Here is a 15,778-nt window from a genome sequence, read left to right on the forward strand (position 1 = left end):
ATGTTTTCTCAGGCGCGAGGACAAGAAACTGATCTGACTCAACGGAGAAACAAACCAACTGTGTTCCCCCTCTGGTTTGTGGCTCAAACTATTTTGTATTTTTGGGCTCAGTCATCAAATAGTTTGTGAATTCTGCCAGAAAACATTAAGAATATTAATCTCTCATAACACATATACACTCTAAAATCAAATAAGCATATCATACAAGGGATACCATCAGCTGCCCCTACTGCTGTCAGAGAGAAGCTACAAAGCCCAGTTTAATGTACAGAAGTGTTTTAAGGTCATTCAGCACTTAAAGAGTTGTGGGACAAAAATCTTTCAATCAGATACACCACCTAGAAAAGGGAAACACTCTTGCTGATTTAAATGTTTCCAGGAAATGAAGACATTTCAAATCTTGAAAAAAATACTTGATTTATTAGGTCGACTTGCCTTTTCTATCACATTACATACATAAATGATACTGCAAAGACCTTGAAATTATACAGCTCTCTGTAACTGCTAGTGCCCTACAAGCACATGAACTCTTCAGTCCCGCAGGCGCTGTCGCTGCTGCCGGGACCAAGGTGTTTGTCTATGCAAACACTGGGTCCAGCACTGCCATCTCCCAGGTGTAGCTGTTATCCATCCCTACAAGGAATGCGGCAGGAGTCTGAGGAATGTTCAGTACACGGGACATTCTTGTTAGATGCGAGTCAGCTGATGCCAGAGACCGGATGGCATGAAGCTCTCAACCTTTTCCACTGCAAACTTGAAGGGAGAGAAGAGCGTGCCGAAGAACTGGAAGAAATTAAAACACGGACCGTTAAACATGCGCACTCTACCTCAAACAGCGCTAACAAATGCGGATATGAGGCGCACGCCAAATCCCTATTTGAAGCAATTTGCTTAAGGTAATACCTAAAGATTGGGAAAGAAATGTCAGTCACAGCTATCGAATATATGGAGAATGCATAATTAGTCATTCTGACACAAAGTCACAAGTCAGCACTTTAAGGTATATTTTATAATTGAAAGAATATGTCCAATTTTCAGGTGGTGCCCAAGCAAAGACCAGAAATAAACCTTATCTGAAAACTTGCCGACGCTGTTCCACATGCGGAAACATGCAGAACGGGAGGGAACAACCTGACAGTCTGACTTATGAAATTGATTTGACCTTGAAGTCCTGATTTAGATTCCGGTGGGGAGGGGTTACTCGTCACAACTGTGACGGATTTATCGTCCGCTGAAATCCAAATCCTATTGTTTTCTATGGGATTTAGATTTCGGCGGACGGGATATCCGCCACCGTTGTGACGGAGTAACCCCTCCTCCGGAATCTAAATCAGACCCTTAATTGCAACCTTAAACCCTCATGATGGAAGCAGCCAACTAGACAGGAGAGTCGGGCAGGCTTGATGTGGCACAACTCGAAATCCCCACATGTTAAGGCCAGCGCTGAATCACATTGCTAAGGCAACTTTGAAAGGATTGCACCCTCTAATAAACTTAAACATTAGTCAGGAACTTAATTCAGATGAACTCAAAATAACTTTATACATAAGGTGCCGAAATGTCTACATTGCCCCCCTCGCTCAACTGGCCCGCCAACATCATCTCAGCATCATCTCCTACGCCGACGATACCCAGCTCGTCCTCTCCCTGACCAAAGACCCGCTCACCGCCAAAACAAACCTCCACGAGGGACTAAAATCCATCGCCGATTGGATGAACAACAGTCGCCTGAAACTCAACTCCGACAAGACGGAAGTCCTCATCCTCGGACGCACTCCCTCGGCCTGGAACGACTCATGGTGGCCCTCCGTCCTCGGACCCCCACCCACCCCTGCCAGCCACGCAAGAAACCTCGGCTTCATCCTGGACTCCGCCCTCACCATGTCCAAACAGGTCAGCGCCGTCTCCTCCTCCTGTTTCAACACCCTCCGAATGCTCCGCAGAATCTTCAAGTGGATTCCAACAGAAACCAGAAAGACGGTGACCCAGGCCCTCGTCAGCAGCAGACTTGACTACGGCAACGCACTCTACACTGGCATCCCAACCAAAGACATCAAACGCCTCCAACGTATCCAAAATGCCTCCGCCCGACTGATCCTCAACATGCCCCGCCGAAGTCACATCTCCCCTCACCTAAAGGAACTCCACTGGCTCCCGGTAGACAAGAGGATCACCTTCAAACTCCTGACCCACGCTCACAAGGCACTTCACAACACCGGACCCTCCTACCTCAACACCAGACTCCACTTCTACACCCCAACACGTCAACTCCGATCCGCCAACCTCGCCCTCGCCATCGTACCCCGAATCCAGCGCAAGACATCCGGCGGCAGATCCTTCTCCTTCCTCGCCGCCAAGACCTGGAACTCTCTCCCCACATCCCTTCGCCAGACCGAGGACCTCCTCGCATTCAGAAGGCTCCTCAAGACCTGGCTCTTCGACCGCTAAACCAGCAGCGCTCACCCCCCCCCCCCCCCCCCCCCAGCGCCTCGAAACCCTGACGGGTACATAGCGCGCTTTATAAATACTATGATTGATTGATTGATTGATTGAAATGCCATGGGGTCTCAAAACGAATGCTCAGGAAGGAAAAAACGGAGACTCTAGAAAATGTCACATTTACGTTTTGTCTGAGGGTCCCAATTAAAATCTCGTCATGTCAAAGGCAGCTTGGTTTAACTCATGGGCGTAGGAAGTGTGGGGGACGCGGGGGATATGTCCCCCCCAGATTTTGGAGTGGGGGGGACACGGGGGACAAGGGTGGGGGGGACGAGGGGACAGAATAATTTTCCCTTCTCCTGTAATTCGCAGGGCCATTAGCGCATGAAAGCGCTACCTATATGGCCCTGCACTTGACCTGTGACCTGGCTCCAGGACACTCGCCCTCTGCCCTTTTGTTGTGCTGCAGCACACAAGGGATTCTTTCTCACCTTGCCGCCACAGCTGCCTGCAGTCTGCACTTCTGAGAACAAAGGGAGAGGAGAGGCCCTTTGTTGATTGCTGTGTGCATCCAGTCCCTCCTGAGCCAGACCCTTCCTGTCCCTTGAAGATCGAACCCTGAAGACAGCAGCAAGATTTGAGAAGGTAAGGAGGTTTGGGTAATTAAATAAACTATTGCTAAGTAACTCCCTTTCTTTTTAAATACAGTGCTGTGTTGCAGAGTATCTCCCTTTCTAAAAACCGTATTGTTGAGTTACTGTTAGATATGAGCAGGGCAGGCTTTAGCGCGCTAGTGGCACCCTGTGCGCCAGTGTTTGTTAGGGCCCCCTTTCTGTTGCCTCTCTCTCACTCTCTTCTCTCTCCAGCTTGCCTGCCCCAGTGCTAATTATTGTCCCCTAAGTTGACATCCTGCCCCCCCCAACATTTCTGTCACCTGTCTCTCCCTCAGCCTTCCTGGTATTTGTGAAAGCCCGCTCTGAAGGGCAAGGGCTGTCTGTAAATCTCATTTCCTGCCAATGGCCTGTGGATGCGAAGCCAGCACTGTGGCAGCTCACAGGCTTTACAGGACTTCACAGGCTATGGTGGAACAGAGCCTGACACTGCTGGATAGACAGCGGAGAGACCAGCACACAGCATGGGTCCCAGGAAGAACCAGATGGCCTAAGAGATGGACAGGGCAAGTTAAGGCAGCTAGGGCGATGCAACCGGTGCTGCCGCACTGGGTGCTGACTTAGGATGGAGGTGCTATGTTTGCAAGTATATTGTGACTTTAAAAGCACCTGCTGGATGTTCCTTGCCACCAACAGTTTTCAGGCAACAATAAAAATCTTAAGATAATTCCGGTGATTAATGGTCATTCTGGAGAGAGACTGAAGTTTTGTCCAGTGGAAGTTTTGACTCATCATAACGTACAGGGTTACTATGCCTGCTACAAAGGCCGTCTACATGAAGATCACAAAGTGTATATAATGTGAATAGATCAGTGGGTTTCTGCTTTTGTCAGATGCAGAAAAGTACCCTCTTTTTGGTATGGTTACCCCACTTTTTGCCTGTTGTCAGTATGTTTTGACTGTGTTCACTGGGATCCTGCTAACCAGGACCCCAGTGCTCTCTCCCATTAAATGTGGTTGCTTGGACCACACACACACCCCACTTGGCATACTGGTGCCCCTTATAAGTCCCTAGTATATGGTACCCAGGTACCCAGGACATTGGGGGATCAGGGGTTCCCATGGGCTGCAGCATTTATTATGTATTATGCCACCCATAGGAGCCCATGTAAACTGTGTCTGCAGGCCTGCCATTGCAGCCTGCGTGAAAAGGTGCTTGCACCCTTTCACTTCAGGCCACTGCACCAGGTCACTGTAAGTCACCCCTATGGTAGGCCCTCCTAACCCAGAGGGTAGGGTGCAAGTACCTGTGTGTGAGGGCACCTCTGCAGGAGCAGAGGTGCCCCCACGAACTCCAGCTCCATTTTCCTGGACCTCGTGAGTGCGGGGACGCCATTTTACGCTTGTACTGGACATAGGTCACTACCTATGTCCAGCTACATAATGGTAACTCCGAACCTGGGCATGTTTGGTAACAAACATGTCAGAATCATACCCCAATACTATTGTCAGTATTGATTGTATGATTCCATGCACTTTGGGGGCTCCTTAGAGGATCCCCAGCATTGCTCCTACCAGCTTTATGGGGTCTTCCGAACAGCTCACGCTACTGCCACCCCTCAGAAAGATTTCTGCCCTCCTTCTGCTGCTTGAGCAGCTCATGCCCAGGAAGGCAGAACAAAGGATTTCCTTTGGAAGAGGGAGGCAACACCCTCTCCATTACAAGGCTTGGGAGGGGTAGCCTCGCCAAGCTACTAGTATGCTCTGAAGGGCACATTTGGTGCCCTCCTTGCATAAACCAGTCTGTACCAGTTCAGGGACCTCAGCCCATACTCTGGCGTGAAACTGGACAATGGAAATGGCGTAACCACTCCCCTGTCCATCACCACCCCAGGGGTGGTGCCCAGAGCTCCTCCAGGTGGCCACTTGATTCTTCCATCTTGAATCTAAGGTTGGCAGAGGCCTCTGTGAGAATCTGAGTGGCCAGGTCAGGGAGGTAACATCACAGCCCCCTCCTAGGTGGTCACCGGGCTAGGTGACCAATCCCCCTTTCTGGGCTATTTTGGGGTTCCTTCTTGGGTGGGTCCTCAGATTTGACGTGCAAGATTCCAGCAGGACTCCTCTGCAACGTTTACTTTGACTTCTGGCCACTGGAACCGCAACTGGACTTCACAGGAACCTACAATCTGCAGCTCCAGCGACGACTTTGCCACGCAACATTGTTTCTCCGACTCCTTCCAGCAACTGCAACATTTGCCCAGCTGTGCTTCCTCTGAGGGCAGCAAGTCTTCAGTCTGCATGAGAAGAAAGAAGGAAAATTCCTTGAAGTGAAGGAGTCACTTATCTGCATCCGCAGGCACCAACTGCAACAACAACCGGCTGCGTGGATCTCCTCTCCTCTCCTCCTGAGCTGCGTGGATCCTGCATCAGGGGTGGTAGTCTGGAGTGGTCTCCTTGGTCCTCTCTACCAGCTGCCCAACTTTGGAGTAGGTAGGTCCTTGCCTTCCCATGCAGGACAGTACCCCCATGCACCGCATCTCTTGCAGCTACCCCCGGCACTCTTCTCTGTGAAGCACAGCCCTCAATGTGCTTCGCCTGTGAAGTGGGACCTCTCTTCAGGTGTGCTGTGGGCCTCTCTACAGCTCCTGGGCTCCTTGCCTGTAGGTCTTCTGTGGGGGCTGCCTCTCCTCCTCCAGACTCTCTGCCTTGCTGATGGTCACCTGAGACTCCCCTCCATGGGTTGAGTCCCCCTGGACCTTGCTGGTCCCCGGTAGCTCCACTTTTCTCCTACTGCGACATTTGCTTTTGCCAAGGCTTGTTGGTGGGTTTTCCACACCACAGACTGACTGCAATTCTTCATCTGGCGTGGGACGTCGACTGCATCACCTAGGAACTCTTCATCTGCTCCAGTGCTGCATTGCTGACCATCTTCGTCTCCCCGTCGACCAACTCCTGCATCCACAGATGGGTGGGTTGTGGCTCCTGCCACGACCGGACCATCCTACGTAAACTGGACTTGGTGCCCTTCTTTTCCAGGTCTTACTCTTCCAGGATCCACCTCTAGTTTCTTGCAGTCTTGTCTGCGTTTTGCAATATCCTTCTCTGAAGTCCTTTTGGTGGGTCAGGGAAAAAACTGTAACTTACCTCTTTTCTCCTGGTCGCTGGGGGGGCACTCTGGTACTTACCTTTGGGGTTTCCTAGTTCCTCCAGCTCCCCTCTACCAATTCCACTTCCTTGGGTGGGGACCCGGCTTTCGCATTTCACTTTCTTAGTATATGGTCTGGTCCCCTCTAGGCCTTCAGTATTGCCTATTGCTTTTCACTGTTTTCTATTGCTTTTTATGCCAATTTGTGATTGCTGCTGTACATATAATAGTGTGTTACTTACATCCTATTGGAGTATTGCCTATCTAGTGTTTTAGTGTTTGTGTTACTGTAATAAGGAACCTTTATTTTCGTAACACGTGTTTCTTTCATGTGTGTAAGTGCTGTGTGACTACAGTGGTATTGCATGATCTTTGCATGTGTCCTAGATAAGCCTTGGCTGCTCATCCACAGCTAACTCTAGAGAGCCTGGCTTCTAGACACTGCCTACACTTCACTAATAAGGTGATACCTGGACCTGGTATAAGGTGATAATACCATAGGTACTCACCACACACAAGGCCAGCTTCCTACATCAGAGAGCTCCTTTTTTGTCCCCTGCAATTTATAAATGAAAACTGAATATAGAACAGTGAGCAATGAACTCATCAAAGAGCTGCATGCAAACATCAAGGTATAGATTAGAGCGTCATGATTTCCCCCCACTTTTTGATTAACTTAATGTTGCAAAACAAGTTGATTTGAGTGCAGTTCTTATTATTAAAGAGAGCCCCCAACCATGGTATTATGTTTTAAATTCTGAGTTTGCCCTTCTCCAGATAAAGCACTCTGAAACTATACCTGCTACCAGTATGGATGACCTGTGACACCTACACCTTGTAGTCCTCTGTCTTATGTAACATTTCATATACACTGATTTAAACATATATGATGATTGTCTCTGCGTAATGTCTGTGTGATGTAAAGTGCTTTGACACCCTAGACTGGTATGAGGGATGAATGATAGAACAATACATGCGTATATCGTGCATGCCTTAACATTGCGGTCTCAACAATGACCGTGTCTTTACTACGCATGCCTTTACAACGAATTTCATTGTAAAAGCATGTTTGGTAAAGGAACATGCATGGTAAATTCTCCCTACCCTGCCCCCTTACACCTGATACCATACTCCACCCATCCAAGCACTTAAAACTGCCCCTGCCCTGAGCCCTAAAAGTAACCCTGCCCTGTCCTAAAAACTACCCCGACCCCCACTCTGAACCCTAAAACCTACCCTGAACTGCTCTAAAAACTACCTTGATGCCCCTGCCCCCACCCTGAACCCTAAAACCTACCCCGCTCTGTCCTAAATACTACATGACCCCCACCCTGTACCCTAAAACCTACCCCACACTGTCCTAAAAACTACCCCGACCCTACCCTGCCCTAAAAATGACCCCAACCTCCCACTCTAAACCCAGCCACAGCCCTACTTACCTCTCTCTCCTCTGCTTCTTCCTGTTCCACCCGGACAGCTAGACCGCTATCTATGCTGTAACCACGCATATGTGTGGTAAAGATATGTGTGGTAAAGGCATGTGTGCTAGACCCATATTTGTGGTAATGGCAGCATGGTCAATGCATTGCATTGATTGCGTTGTAAGGGATATTTCCCGGTATGAGTGGTGCTATAAAACGAATGAAATGCATCTGAGAGAGAGTGGTGATGGATAGTAGTGAGGGAATCCGTGGCAGAGGTGGTCACTGGGGGGCACCAACAAACAATGTCGCAAAGGGCGCCACCAGCACTAAGGACGGCCCTATCAGAAGGCACAGCAGTTCACAGGAACGCGGCAGCACAGAGACTGCCACTTGACAGTCAGACAAGGACCTAGCAGCAATCATAGGCCTTACTGGCCTTCATAGGCAGGCGGAGACCCAGAGACTTATACAGCCTGACTAGTAAGAAAGCTCCCAACAGGCAGCACAGTGCCCGACAGGCAGCACAGGAATCGACAGGAAGCACTGCGCCCAGCAGGCAGTGCAGGCCTCTTAGGACTTCACACAGGCGAACAGCATCACAGAGCCTGTTGCTGCCTAACAGGCAGCAAAGGGCCCAGCAGACAGGGAATTGCAGGCCACACAGGACTCGACTGGAAGCGACCGTCTTCCCCATCTCCCCCTACCATGGCAACCCTTCTGGGTGCAAACTTTGTGCAGGGGGCCCACCTCAAGGTTGTCCCTGTCCCCCCCAGAAATTTAGTGTCTCCTAAGCCCCTGCCTGGAAGGGACTCTCCCCTAGGCCTACACCAAGTCAGGGGTTTCCCATCCGTGCACACTGTACTGTGCTGAGCGGGGGCCTTTATTCCGACGACCTGAAGGGCAAACCGTCCCGAGCACAGAGGAGCAAATTAAACCCTGCATACTGCAAACAGCTGGGAAGCTTGTGACAGGACTTGTTTATACCATTCCAACTGCAGAGCTACCGAGCAATTGGCACAGGCCTAGAACATGTCCACATTTCCCAGAGGTAAACACAATCCTAAACTGTTTAGACATAACGAAAGAAAAAGTTAAGCAGCTGGGCAAGGGCGATAATTCTCCGGTTTCGTTTAATGAGCATTGGGGAAACGGTAGGGATTAGTTTTGAAAGCAGAGCTTATTATGAGCGGAAAAATAAACCAAACAGTCCTGGTCTCCGAAGGACACCGAGAACTTGTCAGGTTTCAACTTCTGCTGCACTACCTGTTTTATTTTGTCCCCCAAAAATTCCTTGCTTATTATGAGGGTACTCGGTTCAGATCAGCACCATTAAAAAGAGTCAATTCTAATGCAAACGTTAAACTGAAAACAATACGATGTAATTAAAACACAACTTAATGATCTGAAACCATTGGGAAGGAAGGCTTTGAAACGGCTACATTAATAAACATGGTTTTTATTGTCGAACGATAGTTCATTCATACAGAATTGCCAAAAATGATGTCGAGTTTAATTTTTGCTCTTGGATTATTTTTGCAGTTGCAATGAAAAACCTATTCTGGACCAGCACTGCATGTTGAGGGCACTGCAATGCATGAATCAAACTTGATTTGCAAAATGGCCTTTAGATGGGGTTACCTCAAAAGGCAGGACTGCATTTGCAGTGCGATGCATAAACCTCCGTTTTTTCTTTAATGCTGCATAATTGAAAATGTGTGTCAAGGAAATCTTGGTTGACATAGCAGCATTTCCGTCTAGTGTTAAAAGCAACATTTTCATTGTCTTGGCAAATAAACATGAGAACACACCATCCACTATAAAATGCAGTAGGAATAAACATTTCTCTGCAGTAAACATCATGCTCCCCAGGGCCCTTTTCGTACGAATTTTCATGTCAAAATCAAGGCCAGAAGCGAAGGTGTGGGTTAGCAAACTTTTAGGGCGGAAAGCTATTTCTATGCTTCCCGGAGTACATGCAATTGCTCAGAATAAGGTTATGTGTCTGCTAAAAATGACAACAAATTTAAAATGCTATCCACAACCAAAGACGTGTTCATCTGTTTGAGGTTCAGCAATCTCTTAAACGTGACATGTCCTAAGCAGTGCTTAATTTGTAAATAAAAAGGTGCCGGTGCCCAAAGCCCTACACACACAGCTGCTGCAATTAAATGTGCCAACACGGAATACTGAGGCAGCATAAACCTGAAGCCATCTCGGGCCTCTTCAATCCATATAAAGCCACCCCCTGCCCCTTTAGCTCACTCTAGCACAGTGGTCTCCAAACTTTTTAATGCCGCACCCCAACCAGTTGAAAAATACAAATCATTGCCCCCTCCCACAGAGTTTTTCACAATTATTTTATAAAGATGGCAATGTTTAAATACGTCCAGACCTATTTAAACATTGACGTTACTGTTACCTTTTTAAAAATGCAATAACATGCTTCTGCTTAAAGTAAAGGCCTGGTATCTGTATAATGCTGCTTTTGGCCAGAGTCTGGCGCCACCCCTGGGATCACTTGAGGCCCCCCTAGGGAGGCCAGCCCCCAGTTTGAGCAGCTAGCACCTTTCTACTTTCTCCCTTTGTGACGCTTTTTCGTTTTTCCCTTCCTCCGTCTTTCCCATATGTGTCTTTTGCTCCCAGCAAATGCTTGAGGCAGAAGAATAAGCCCCGGCCCTCAAAAATAAGTGCTGGTGCTCTGCACCAGAAACAACAAACACAAATTAAGCACTGGTTCTAAGAGCTGCAAGGTTTGAGAGTTAGCACATAAAGCGATATTTAATATTGTCCCGCACAAAAAATGTAAAGAACCATCCACTTAAATGGACGGAAGAGAATAAGAATGATCTTATCCACGACCCTCATTCAGAGTGCTGCAAGTGGCTGGGCTCCATGCTGGCCACAATCTTGGTGAGCCCTGACTTTGCAGTTGGGAACATGAGGAAAGACTAACACGAGAACTAGAAAGGACCAACACGGGTCACAGTGTGATTTGAGAACCCCCTGTAAAAGAGAGTGCGAGCCAACAAATAAATTCAGTACAAGCTCACAGTTACACCAACCTAGCTGCTAAATATTTAGGAGCGCGCAATAGTCTCAATTACACATCTACAGTAGACACAAAGTTCGAGTGTTTACAAAATTTGCCCAGATGCACAAAAACTCCGAGGACTTACTATGGAGATCCATAACTTCCTAAGAAATGTGTTTTTGGAGAGTTTAATAAAGCTATCCGTGTCAATGCTGCAGGCCTCAGATTGCCTGCTGAGGATCTTTGGCCACTAAGGTAGCTAATTAAGCTGATTACGCTCATCGGGAGTATGGCTGCCAAAAAATATCTGACAGGACTGCAATGGGCACCAGAGGGAGGTGTTTCTGGTGACACTAAGGCAGCAACAGTAACAAAGTCATGAAGGAGGGGCTGGTTTCCCAGGAAAGAAGGTCTCCTTAAGATTCCCAAGAAGACGGATAGTCTGGGGGTGGGGGGTACTTTGCTGTTCACAAACCTGGAGGCAATCAGGGAATACCTCTCTTCGAAGAAGGATGCACTAAGCAAACAGAGCAAGGGGAGATTGGCCAGGAGGGTGTCCAAGGAGGAGAGGGATAGTGACATAATGCGGATTACAGTATGAGATTGTTCCTCATTTGAAGGCTTATGGAAGCAAGACACACTGGACAGTTTTGAAAGCTGTCATGTTGAATTTAGTAGCTGGGTATTCAATACTCTGATGTGTGTGGGTTATTTGACTGCTTTCCTCATGCTCTTACTCCTCCACCTGGGTGGACAGCCTGGGTTCACAATATCATAAAAGTGTTGATTTTTAGTGTAAAAGTCAATCAGTGGTGTCTACTGACTAACTATCAGTTTGACCCTGCCATGTCTAGTGTATGTGTAGTCAATACAAAGGTTAAAATAAAAACAGGAATGCAAGTGAGATGATAATTGCAAGGCACCTTTGATGGCCCCTTTCCGATTTGCTGTTTGTAGAGCTGTGAATAATAGAAAATATTAACAATATTTATAACCCTCAGGGAATGAAAGCCAAGTTGAATACATATGTGAGCAGCAAGTGCTAAACTTCAACCTTTTAGTGCAAATATCACACGGATAAGAATGGAACTGGACCTTTATGCTCAATACCCCTTTCCCTAACAAAAATGACTTCACTGCCTTATTTAGTGCAGTCTTGCAAGTGCCATTACTTAAACACATGTTCCTATTTACTGTTCGTGGCCTACAACGCCCAACAGCAGTGTCTTGGAGGGAGATCCTGAATAACGAACATCACTCAACATGTTCTCGTCCATAACCCAAACACAAATTAGCCGCGAGAGGCATGGAGGAATAGAGTGAAAATACAACATAAGCAGTTCTTTTTTAGGGTACTCACGGCTTTAGTTGAGTCACAGCCTTCCTTTAACAAAATCCTGGTCAATATCTTGATTGTTTCATTCCATTTTACTGGAGGTGCATTAGCAACATAACATGTTTTCTTAAAACTGGTTCTCGATATAGCCTGTGCCGCCCACACATACAATACAATTTATAATGATACTCGGCATTGCTACTGCGTCCTGTAGTCGGTCCTCTGGACTGTACAATACACCCTCTGCCCCCGAATATTGTGGCGTGTTATTTTGTTGAATGGAATTCACACTTTGAGGCCCACAGCTTATTTTGCATCGTTATTTGTTAATTTACCGTTATTTTACCGTTACCCAGTGATAGTCAGCTGCTCACCACGTACTTACCTTGGCCACAACTGAAACAAATATTATCACTGAGTTACAAACATGTTGATCTGTCCCCCCAACAGCCAATCACCAAATGAATCAAGTATATGTTGTTCTGCTTCCAACATACAGATTTCCTATCCCCACATACATCTATTCACCCAGAGCACGCTGTTGCAACCACCACACAAGTATGGCATTCAACAATTCCCTTCACATACAAACAAACATGCTCAAACATTGCATCATCCATCCGAAGACACCCATGCCCCCAAAACTCGAGTCTAGCCACCAGTAAAACAGATATTCAGATCAGTTGCCCTAGAGAACTGCAACTCAGACAAAAAAGACTCAATTTCTGGTATCCGTCTACCGTCAAAATGGAGCTCTATAGTTTGCACCCAATATCCATAAAATATCCTAATTTTGTGTCCGCTGTACTCCAAACATCCACATACATGTCCTACCCTTAAATTCCGAAATAGACATCTGTACCTACTACCCTACGATCACCCCCTCTTAAAAATATATATCCTGCCTGGTATCAAGATCCCTTCCACAAAAGACCTATACCAAGTGTTTTGTAGGCCACAATACACGTGACCTGCATCGCCCACCAGCAAAGAAGAGCACTTTCAGCACTTTGTATCCTGCCCACTCTCATTACCCCAACACCACCATAATTGGCATCCAATCACGTTGCACAATGGACACAAAAAAATGGGCCCCTGCCACCTCGAAAATAGACACACACCCATATCTTGTATCCTGCCATGGCACACCCGCATCATATTCCACAGAGAAGAAAGCCACCACATACACAGAATATCATCACCAGCAAGCCCTCCAACCAGATACTATTCTTATTGCCACACCCTACAAAAGAACATATCGAGGGTGTTGAATTTTCTAAAATATCTACTTTCTTCCAAAAGCTTCAATAAATCCGCTAGTCATGTTAAAAAAAATAAAACCATTGTCCCTTTTAGTGCCACCATGCAGTGAGGCATCATTCTTATATCAGAGCTCTGATAATAACCCTTGTGATTGTGCCAGGGCACTTTTTAAATCAGGGTATGGATTCTAGCAATGCTCTGATTTTGACAACTCTCTGCAAATCTGCATACACAGACTGGAAGAAGGAAGGACGGGATAGTTCTAGGGTTCCAAGATTGGCATGTCCAGTTATTCTGTGCACACATGTAAACTTACATATAAAAGGGTATTCTCCAACTCTTCTCTAGCTCTTCCCACACTGAAAAATAGTATACATGGAAAGTGAATTTGCAATCACTGATTCTTATGCATGAGCAATTATACTTGTGTATATGTTTGCTCATGAAAAATGGATAGAAACCCCAGCTAAAGATTATGAAAGGTACTTGCATGCGCAACCACGCCTATTCTCCAACCTTTCAGCAACACCTCAATCTTATACACAGCTTCAAATTTTTTGTACTACGAGTAGAGCACATCTCTGATTCTCATGCACCACACCAAATACTTTCAATAAATCCTAATCTATAACTGCCTTTCAAGCAAAGATACTGAAAGAGCCTCCCAGAAACTCAATGTCACTGGGAGTTATTTGTAGCTTTGTCAGTGGTAGGAAGCACTAAGTAAATTCTACCATACAATAGAAATATAGGGTGGGAGTTGATTACTGCATGCAAAGCCCAGAGGAAGGAATTCTGCTTTACCAAAATATAATGTGCCCCTGGTGCCAATCAGGTAAGAACATTGAATAAACACTAATTTCCTATAATCAGTGTTTGCTATATGTTGCAGTTCATGTTTTAAAAGCGTTTATTGATCTAGTAAAACTATGTTTACCTTTTTGTGTTATTCAAGTATTATGATACCCACTTGAAAAAGTGCTCAACTATAAAATGTTGTCAACATCTTTAGTCTACTGTTAAATTTGAGTTAGTCAAGGATGACTAAATAATGTTGGCAAAGGTTTAAACTGATAAAACCAAATAACACTCACCCCAAAAAAAACACTTTTAAAGCATGCAGTACCACATTCAAGCAAGATGTAACAAAGTAATTATAACTATTACATGGTGCGCCCATACAACTGAAAACAAAAATGTGTGTGTTATTTCTTGAAACCTGACACCAGCTTTTGAATATAAACATGGCTTGAAAATTCGTGCTTCTCTACATTAAATAAGCATTTATTTAAACTTGACCACCCTTTGCCCCAGCAGAGTGGATGAAATATGTGGTATTATTTATACATGGAATAACATGAATTAGCTAGATGTCCTTAAAGAAGACCTTTTACCTAACAATTGCCCTAGACAGCTGACATGAGAACAAGAGTAGGCACAGGTTTGAGTTCACTAAAGGAGTACCACATCAGTTATATTATAAGATAGTTCAATCAGTTCTTGAGCCAAAGAGTTCACCCTGGTAAGTGTTAACTTCCTAACTGAAAGTATCTCTTTGTGAGATCAAGTTACAGTCTCTCAGTTTTTTGTTTTCAGCCGCATGTTACCTGTTAAGCGGAGATGCGGCTGGGTGCAAGCTTGGTGGAGGGCAAACCTCTCTGGATTTCACTAGTAGTGCCTTCTTTGGTAGTGTGGAACTGCAAGTGGTGGTCTTGTTTCTCACTCGGACTACCACAATAAACAGCGCAGCAGGCCTGGTTGGTGGGTGGTTATCTTCAGCAGTTGTCGTCTTCGGACACTGAAGTTGTTCAGTTTATATGGCTTCATTAATATCAGCAGTCTCCCCAAGTGCCACACCACAAAATGCAGAGAATAATTTCTTGCAATTACACCACGGCATCAGAAATGCTAGACATGCCTATACAAGGCCAGTAAACTGCACAGCGCCACAGTAGTGCAGAATCAGTGCTCCCAAAAGAGGGAAACCTGTAACAACAATGTCCCCCCACTCCCCTCTCCCCTCTCCCCGTGAGTGAGAAATTGGTGCACATCAGAGGGTCTGGGCTCACCCCAGGACTTACCAGAGTTTTGCATGGGCCTCAATGGAGGACTCAGTCCCAACAGGGAACAGGCAGATGTAGTGAGGGGGCGGAAGGGGCATGGACAACTAATATTAGGACATGCCTCCCAAAGAAAGAACACGTAGTCCAGTCAATAAATATAAGCAGTCTTCCTTCTGGTGTCTCCATCACTCCGAGAATAAGGACCAATGAGAAAAAAGTGGGAAAGAGTCAGAGCAACCCTGCCTGTTTCTCAGCCCTTTATAACCCTAGGTTTCTGAGAGGGAAGCAGAACTGGGTGGTGTGTTCCAGAGGTATTCTGACTGGTGCCTTCTCTCTCTTTTCCAGTAAAGAGAACAATACCAGGACCTATATGAGAATGGTTATCTGAGAAACTAAAACTTGGACCTAGGCACATCGTATTGCCTAAAACATTTGCGGAAGGACTATTGCGTTTGTATGGACTGAC

At 46.3% G+C, this 15,778-nt stretch overlaps 1 protein-coding gene across 1 annotated transcript in view; it reads right to left on the reverse strand.

Moving 5' to 3' along the window:
- Positions 1-398: 398 nt before the first annotated feature.
- ST7L (suppression of tumorigenicity 7 like) overlaps positions 399-15,778 on the reverse strand; it is a 782,219-nt gene continuing 766,839 nt past the window's right edge. The window contains exon 15 of the mRNA XM_069238668.1: positions 399-783. Coding sequence (XP_069094769.1) covers positions 688-783 — 96 coding nt within the window. The 3' untranslated portion in view covers positions 399-687. The remainder of the gene's footprint in view (positions 784-15,778) is intronic.

The sequence above is a fragment of the Pleurodeles waltl genome, chromosome 6 (assembly GCF_031143425.1).
Source record: "Pleurodeles waltl isolate 20211129_DDA chromosome 6, aPleWal1.hap1.20221129, whole genome shotgun sequence".
Classification (NCBI taxonomy): Eukaryota; Metazoa; Chordata; class Amphibia; order Caudata; family Salamandridae; genus Pleurodeles; species Pleurodeles waltl.